General features: G+C 43.7%; 1 protein-coding gene across 2 annotated transcripts in view; it reads left to right on the top strand.

The window, feature by feature from the left end:
- The first annotated feature begins 302 nt into the window (after positions 1–302).
- Positions 303–9,349, top strand: part of rcan2 (regulator of calcineurin 2) — a 237,565-nt gene continuing 228,518 nt past the window's right edge. Inside the window, exons 1-2 of one of the 2 annotated variants that reach the window (XM_078399503.1) lie at positions 303–458; positions 1,078–1,300. In XM_078399503.1, the coding sequence (XP_078255629.1) occupies positions 1,079–1,300 (222 nt within the window). In that variant the 5' untranslated portion in view covers positions 303–458; position 1,078. Of the gene's footprint in view, positions 463–1,077; positions 1,301–9,349 lie in introns of both variants that reach the window. The other variant, XM_078399502.1, reaches the window with a different exon arrangement.

Here is a 9,349-nt window from a genome sequence, read left to right as displayed (position 1 = left end):
CTCACCCTTCCATATCTCTATGTCTCCATCTCCCCTGACTCACAGTCTGAAGAAGGGGTCTATTCCCATTAACATTCCCATTCCCATTCCCATTCCCATTCCCATTCCCATTCCCATTCCCATTCCCATTCCCATCCAGAGATGCTGCCTGTCCCGCTGAGTTACTCCAGCATTGTGTGTCTATATTCGGCGTGAGCGTCGTGGCTGCACTCTCGGCGATTGGACTCAGTCCCCGTCCATCAGGGCGGGCGGGCGGGCGTGTCGCTGAGGCGGATTGGCTGCTGGAGCCCCGGCGCTGGCGCTACAGAGCGATGTGGACGGGTGCCTTGCTCACCCCCAGCGGGGCTGAGTGAGGACGGAGAGAGCTGGTCTGGCTGCAGGGACACGGCGGGCTGAGAGATAGAGGGAGAGAGGACGGGGAGAGCTGACAGCTGACAGCGAGCTGGGAACACACACAGGCAGGTAGGAAGGAGCTTGCACTGCATGTCCAGCCAGCGGGAGAGAGACTGAGAGCAGTCGCCAGTGGGAACTGAGCGCCGGAGGTGATGCAGAACAACACCGCGCTCATTCATCAGCGCCTGATAGGCACAGCTCGGCATCTGAACATTTGGACTGGCAGCGGTGTTTACAGCTGAGTGCATCTGCACTTGATGGCATCTCTGGGGGAGAGCCTGTCCATTTCTTCAACGATTGGGATGTTTGTGTTGGGAGCAGGAACAGTCTGGATTTGGAAATATTGCTGCAATATTCAAAAATAAAAGGAAATTAACCAGGAATACAGCGTGAAACACCGTCTCCAGTAAAGCAGTTCAATTTGATTGTTTTGCTGTTCCCTCGTGCATTTGTTTCGTTGTAGTCAGTTTCTACTTTTAGACGTTGCTGATGAGAATTTTTATTGTGTGTCAATCTCGCTGTTTTGATATTCCTAGACTAACATAAGTGGGTGCCTTTGGGAGTGCTGATCGTTTGTTATCTCGCTGCTAAGTGTCTGAGATAATCATGTTTCCATTGGAGTGATATAATTTTACTGCTCGTTGCAAGGCTGCACTTAATCGCACTTACTTTGCTTCTGAGCAGGATGAGAGGAGACGACCCCTTTGCTGCTATGAAGAACCTGAAGCGCTTCAGCGACAGAGCTGCTGCCGGCGATTTTTTCCTTCAGGCCGCAGATATCCGCGATCCTAATGATCACATCCTCTCGCAAGAAGATTTCGACGAGATAACGGATTTCACAGACCTCCCGACCTCACTCTTCGCCTGCAACGTGCACCAATCTGTTTTTGAAGACGAACAGCGAAGGGTATGTATCACCATCAGTGTAACATTGGATGCGGATGGATCTGAAATTATTAATCAATTAGATTATTGCATCCTGGTTCCGTTTATGTTATTGCATGTCAGAACATTTCAAGCAAAACACATTGATTAGTACCGGGAGTTGAAATAGTGAATGCTCGTCAGGCAGTGATGATTGATATTGAAGATTGTGCCAGATGTAAAAAGCATTCCATCGCAGTAAGAGTTTCCAGAAAAGCTTTCGGTTTTCTAACCGAACATGGACCTTTTTCAGAGTAAGTGCAACATCCAAGTTGTTTGTAGGTGAGTGGTGGAAACTGAGTGGAGTTGATGGGAATGTGGAGAGAATAAAGTTGGATTTCGGCAATAGGTGTTTGAAGTTAGTATGGATGATGGTCTAAAAAAAGGCTGTTTCTGTGCTGTATAACGTTGTTGTTGATCTGTTTACTCAGAAAAGGGTTAGAATAAGGACTTGCAACTATAGTGTACATCTCTCTGGTACATGAATCATACAGAGGTGTTTAAAGGAGAGTGGGAAAATGCATGGGAACAAAGGTTTGCCAGGGGGGAGACAAGAGAAGGATTGTTGGGGTATAAATACTGGCACAGACCAACTGGGATGAATGGCCTGATCCTGTTTTTGAATGGCTGAGCCTGATCTGTGATAAACTGTATAAAATCTTGAAAATGTTGTGATGTTGTACAAAGGAAACAATAATGATGACTTTTACAATCTCGACACTGTGAATAATTTTGGGGTGCTTTATAATAATAGTTCAAAATCACATGAAACGGTTGAATAATTCAAACTACTTTTATCATATTTACAACGGTGCTAACTATGGCATACTCATGTACCTGAAGTTGTCAGGTTCCATCCATGTCCCTGTAAATTGAAAGCTAAAATTATATTTTATTTTTAGTACAGCAAAAACTTTATTAATTAGCTAATTTTAGCCAAGAGCATTTGCTTCTGTTCAATGTGAAATCCTATGGACCCATTTCCCTGATGCTTAGCAATTTTGTTTACAGAATCCCAAACCTACAGTTGATGCCCCCTCTTTTTTTCCCCCCAGAATTTAAAAAAGCGTGGGTTTTCTCTGGGTGCTCCGGTTTCATCTCACACTGCAAAGACATGCAGGTTTGTAGGTTAATTGGCTTTGATAAAATTGTAAATTGTCCCTAGTGTGTATAATAATAATAATAATAATCCATTTATTTTATATAGCGCCTTATCACATGCTCAAAGCGCTTTACAAAAACAATTAACATAGAAACAAACAGACAAACTATCCTGACGGAAAAGCGGCGAATACGCAACGCCAGCGTCCTCTCACGTCAGGGTCCGGCAGTAGACATTAAAAAGCACAAGACACACAGATATAATTTTTTACACAAAACAGCCATCACAGTGATTGCTCTAGGCATACCCTCACTGTGATGGAAGGCAAAGTCTTATCTCCTCCTCATTCTTCTCCCGTGGTGCCACGAGGTGATCGAGGCTCCCAACTTTTTGAAGCCCCCACCAGGCGATGGAAAGTCCCAGGGCCGAGCCGAGCAGGCCGATGAAAGTCCTGAGCCCCCACCAGGCGATGGAAAGTCCCAGGGCCGAGCCGAGCAGGCCGATGAAAGTCCTGAGCCCCCACCGGGCGATGGAAAGTGCTGCGGCCGAGCCACGCAGGGCGATGAAAGTCCTGAGCCCCCACCGGGCGATGTAAAGTGCTGCGGCCAGGCCACGCAGGGCGATGAAGGGCCTGCGAGCGGGTCGATCGTACCTCGCGCTTCGGGGCGGTCGAAGCTGCTACGGCTGGAGCTCCCAAAAACCGGTCGCTAGCCAGGGACCTGCGAACTCCCGATGTTGCGGTCTGCAGGGCCCACGGCCGAAGCCTCCGAGATGGTAAGTCCAGGCCCTGCGACCGGAGTCTTTGAGGTCGATCCCAGCTGGAGGCCGCCGACTCCACGATGTTAAGCCGTAGCGCGAACGGAGATAAGACACGGTAAAGGTCGCATCTCCGTTGAGGAGGAGATTTGAAAAAAAGGTTTCCCCCAACCCCCCCACCACCCCCCTACATACACAGAATTAAAAATAAAACAAAACGTACATTTAACAACGACAATGACAAAAAAAACACCAAAAAAAACGGAGAGACTGCCGGTGAGCCGCAGCTGCAGAACACAGCCACGCCCCCAATAATGTATAGGATAATGTTAGTGTATGGGGTGATCGTTGGTCGGCTCGGACTCGGTGGGCCGAAGGGCCCATTTCAGCGCTGTATCTCTAAACTAAACTAAACTAAAAAATAAGAAGATTTGTTCCTCAAGCTGATCTTATAGATGCAGCAAAACAAGGCAAAAAACTGTGCAAAGCACATGAAAACATCACACTATTTATAGCACACTGAAGAAAACCACTGATCCTGTGTTATTTTTGGATGTGGTGCAGAAAAGGCTACTGTAGTTCTCCAAGGGTTACTGTCCAACAATCCTGGTAACTAAAACCTATATTTAGATGTTAATTGAAGGAGTTTGGTGCAAACTATTTCTCAAAATGTTGCAAAATATGAAAACATATGATGCTGATATGTATGGATTTTACTGTCGAAGTATATATTCTCTTCATCATTACCTGCTTGAAAATCAATAGGTACCATGATTCTGATTTATTTTCATTTACTTCCAAATTCCTTGCTACACTGAAATAAATCCCAATAAGGGTTCAAATTCTAAATGTAGGGTATAGCAGTGTCCCCAAATAATCTATTTTTGTTCGTAGGTCTAGAGAACATTTTCTGCTCCCAAGTGAACGCTGTTTGAAAAATGTAAAACATTTTGCTTCAAAATGAGTTCCAGATTTGGGAACATAGTTTGGGTCCTGTGAATTTTAGGACGAGTACCATTTAAAGTGCCACTTTTACAAGAACACAGTACACAGCAGTATTTTCACATTATTCAAGGAATACTTCTTGAGAAGTAAGTTGAATTCCTCATTTCACATGCTTCGGACTGACTGAGGTAAATCCAATTTAAGCGTGTAAATTTTAATTGGCTGACCGTAAACTCTCCATGTTTTAGGCCTCTTATAATGTCTCTCTACAATAACTGATGATTTCTGCATTTATATGTCAATTTTAGAATAATTGTACAATGAGTGAAGGGTTCGAATGATCTCCTGCATTATATGAGTGAAGCTTATGATATTTATCCGGGTAAGGGTTCCCACTATCAAGGTAAGGCCCTCTTCTCACTGCTGCTGTTGGACAGGAGGTACAGAAGCCTAAAGTCACAAACCATCAGGTGCAGGAACAGCTACTTTGCCACAACTAACAGGTTCTTGAACCGACTTTCACACACCTAATCGTAGTTCAGCCATGGATCACTATAGACCATCTCTTGCATTACCATGGACTTATTTGTTTCTATTGTGTTTAGTTTTGGTCACTGCTATAGGAAGGATACCATCAAGGTGGAAAGAGTGTAGAAAAGGTGTTGTCAAGCTGGAAAGGATGCAGAGAAGATTTACAAAAATGTTGCCAGGACTTGAGCTATAGGGAGAGGTTGAGCAGGCTAAGACCTTATTCCTTGGAGTGCAGAAGGCTGAGGGATGGTCTAATAAAGGTGTACAAAATCATGAGGAGAAGAGATAGAGTGGTTGCGTAGAATATTTTACCCAGAGTAGGGGAATCAGTAACCAGAGGACATAGGTTTAAGGTGAGAAGGGAAATATTTAATAAGAACCTGATGAGCAACTTTTTCACACACAGAGTTGTATGTATGAAATGAGCTGCTATAGTAGGTACATGTTTAGGAAAGGTTTAGAGGTGTATGGGCCAAGCATGGGCAGCTGGGACTAATATAGATGGGATATCATGATCAGCAAGGGAATGTTGGGCTGAACGGCCTGTTACTATGTTGTATGACTCCAATTGTGTTTTGCCCTACTGTCTTGATTTTGCACAATCTTTGTTTCTTTTTTTAAACTGTTGTAGAATTTATGTGTAATTTATGTACAAGTTATTTATAATTTATGTTTTTGTGTGTTGTCTTAATCTTTTTGTCTATGATGTTGCTACCAGCAAGATTTTCATTGTACCTGTACCCCATCGTACTTGTGCTTATGACAATAAAGTCAACTTACGATACAATACGATATGATAGAACTTTATTTATCCCAGGAGGGAAAATGATCTGCCAACAGTCATGAAACATGAAATTAAAGTGATGAGTGGAAAGGATGGGGGATGTGCAAAGATTGGGGAGGGGGAGATGAGTCAGAATACCCCACGACAGAAGGGGGAAGAGTTATACAGTTTGATAACCACAGGGAAGTAGGATCTCCTGTGGCGTTCTGTACTGCTTCGACTTGTCTTCCAACTTTCATTCAAGGTTAGGCTGTGGATCCAAAATTATTCTCTACTGACCTTCTTCGAAGTGCGGTATGATTGACACTTTAATGTATTTGACCATTTTTGTGGTGAATTGCACTCTTTGCTTTTCAATGATGTTCATTAGAGAATATTAATCTTTAGTATTATACTGTATTATTATTTTGGGTTTAGCAACACATAATACTGGGTCATTTGACCACACACATATTTTATAATTTTCTCTTTACAAAACTAAATAAATGTTTCAGAACTTAGCAGAAAATCCATTTAGAAACATCCTGGTTATAATTTGTGCTCCGATAAATGAACATTAATTCCATGCTGCTTGTGAACCTCTGTAAACAAGCCTCAAGCTGGGTTTGCTGATCAATTCAGATTGAAGATGCAATGAGTGAACTAGAAATTTACATGGTAAGTGAGAAGATTTTCTAAATCATCAAAATAGTTTGAATCTTCTATCGAGTATGAATATTACCATTGGTAATAAATAGAGCGCAGGATATTTTACATTAATGATTTATTCACAAAATGCTGGAGTAACTCAGCAGGTCAGGCAGCATCTCGGGAGAGAAGGAATGGGTGACGTTTCGGGTCGAGACCCTTCTTCAGACTGATGTCGGGGGGTGAGACAAAGGAAGGATATAGGTGGAGACAGGAAGATAGAGGGAGATCTGGGAAGGAGGAGGGGAAGGGAGGGACAGAGGAGCTATCTGAAGTTGGAGAAGTCGACGTTCATACCACCGGGCCGCAAACTGCCCAGGCGAAATATGAGGTGCTGCTCCTCCAATTTCCGGCGGGCCTCACTATGGCACTGGAGGAGGCCCATGACAGAGAGGTCAGACTGGGAATGGGAGGGGGAGTTAAAGTGCTGGGCCACCGGGAGATCAGTTGCGTTAATGCGGACCGAGCGCAGGTGTTCAGCGAAGCGATCGCCGAGCCTGCGCTTGGTTTCGCCGATATAAATAAGTTGACATCTAGAGCAGCGGATGCAATAGATGAGGTTGGAGGAGATGCAGGTGAACCTCTGTCTCACCTGAAAAGACTGTTTGGGTCCTTTGATGGAGTTGAGGGGGGAGGTAAAGAGACAGGTGTTGCATCTCGTGCGGTTGCAAGGGAAAGTGCCCGGGGTTGGGGTGGTTTGGGTAGGGAGGGACGAGTGGACCAGGGAGTTACGGAGGGAACGGTCTCTGCGGAACGCAGAGAGGGGAGGGGATGGGAAGATATGGCCAGTGGTGGGGTCCCGTTGTAGGTGACGGAAATGTTGGTGGATGATATGTTGGATCCGCTGGCTGGTGGGGTGGAAGGTGAGAACGAGGGGGATCCTGTCCTTGTTGCGAGTGGGGGGAGGGGGAGCAAGAGCGGAGCTGCGGGATGTAGAAGAGACCCTAGTGAGAGCCTCATCTATAATGGAGGAGGGGAAGCCCCGTTTTCTGAAGAACGAGGACATCTCGGAAGCCCTAGTCTGAAACACCTCATCCCGGGCGCAGATGCGGCGTAGACGGAGGAATTGGGAGTAGGGGATAGACTTTTTGCAGGGGACCGGGTGGGAAGAAGTGTAGTCCAGATAGCTGTGCGAGTCGGTGGGCTTGTAGTAAATGTCCGTCACTGGTCTGTCTCCTGTGATGGAGATGGTGAGGTCCAGAAACGGGAGGGAGATGTCAGAGATAGTCCAGGTATATTTAAGGGCAGGATGGAAATTGGAGGTGAAGTGTATGAAGTCAGTGAGTTCTGCATGGGTGCAAGAGGTAGCACCAATGCAGTCGTCGATGTAGCGGAGGTAGAGTTCGGGGATGGGGCCAGTGTACGTCTGGAACAGGGATTGTTCGACGTTACTTCTGGAACAGGGAATGATTATTGTTTGTGCAAAATCATTTGAAAGAGGATCTGACAGACTTTTATAACAGTCATTTCTGATAGTTAGCGTCAGCGGCAAGGATAAGATAAACCTGCAGTGTTGTCATGCTGATATGAAGAATGTGTTTCAGCAATATGGATAGGAACCACTTATGAAATAAATTAACATTATTGCTGATATTTTTTTAAATAAAGAATCATATTATAAGTAAGTACCACTTTAATCTTTATTTAACTTCCACCTCTTTATTTTTGTGGTTTTAAAGTAGGAAGTCTCAGGAGAGGTTTGGAGAACTAAATTACTAAATAAGTTTAAGACTCATGTTTACGTTAGGATGCTTGTATATCTGGCCACATGGACAATCCCAGATCCCCCCCAAAAATCCCAAGGATGGGACCATTTCCATTGCAAATTTTGGGGCATCAGTACTTGGTTTTGATTCAGAAGCGCCTGTGTTCTCTTTGGCTAGTCATGAGGGCTTCAATAAAAAGGCCCTGTCTTCATTGGCAGGATGATGGTGGAGAAAGTCAACAGCTTTATGGTCCTGGACAAGCACATCTCTGATGATTTTCCTGGGCTCAGCACATTGATGTAATCATAGAGAAGTTCATCAATACTTCTGCTTCCTCATAAGTTTGAGAAGATTTGGCATGTCACTGAATATTGTATTGAACATCTGCAACTGATCATTGGAAAGCATATTGACTGGTTGCACGATGGGCTGGTTTGGAACTTTGAACACTCAAGAACAAAGGAGGCTGCAGAAAGTGGTGGCCATTGCCCAGTACATCATGTATTGACCTCCCCACCATTAAAGGAATCCACGGGAAGCCATGCCTCAAGAAAGCGGCATATATCATTCAAAGACCCACACCATCCTTGCCATGCTCTCTTCTCGCTGCTGCCATTGGGAAGAAGGCCTGAGAACAGTTACCGCCAGGTTCAAGAACAGCTTCTTTCATTCAATCATCAGTGTCTTAAACATCCTGCAAAACCCTACCTCAGCACTGAAATTCTACTGATTTTACACAAGTATGGTTACCTCTATGTAATTTGTTTTTTGGACTGTCATTTACTAGATTATTTTGAATTACAGATGATTTAGTGTAATTTATTATCTAATATTAATGAATTATTAGTTGTGTCTATTGTACCTGTAAACCTGCAGCAAGGAAGAATTTAATTGTTCTGATTCCTGTTGGTGCATATGACAAATAAATACTCTTGACTGATGGCTTTGGTAGTAGTTCAAATTTTTGTGCAAATCTGCAATTGTAAATATGTTATCACCAGGCCTGTTTTGTGGTGCAACACCATTAACTTTAAATCCACTTTTGAGCCTCTTGTACACATTGTAATGGTTCACTCTAAAGTTAAATGTGAAGCCATTTTTCTAAAAATAGTTGGACTTCATTGACTAGCTGGATTAATAGATTTGACAATCAATCATCATTTCTAATCCACAGCTAAAATATAATTTACTATAATTATAGATATATTAAATGATATAACATCCTTAAATTAGCATGTTCACATAATTCAGGAGAGGTTTGGAGAACTAAATTACTAAATAAGTTTAAGACTCATGTTTACATTAGGGTGCTTGTATATCTGGCCACATGGACAATCCCAGGTCCAAAACAAAATCCCAAGGATGGGACCATTTCCATTGCAAATTTTGGGGCAGCAGTACTTGGTTTTGATTCAGACTCGTGTGGCGGTGCTGTGCAGTCTTTTTGTTTTTTTGGTGTTTTTTGTCTTAATTGTAAGTGTTGGATGTGATGTAGTCTTTTTTGTGGTTGTGTACTGGGGG

The sequence above is a fragment of the Rhinoraja longicauda genome, chromosome 5 (assembly GCF_053455715.1).
Source record: "Rhinoraja longicauda isolate Sanriku21f chromosome 5, sRhiLon1.1, whole genome shotgun sequence".
Lineage (NCBI taxonomy): Eukaryota > Metazoa > Chordata > Chondrichthyes > Rajiformes > Arhynchobatidae > Rhinoraja > Rhinoraja longicauda.
This window is presented reverse-complemented; position numbering and strand designations above follow the sequence as displayed.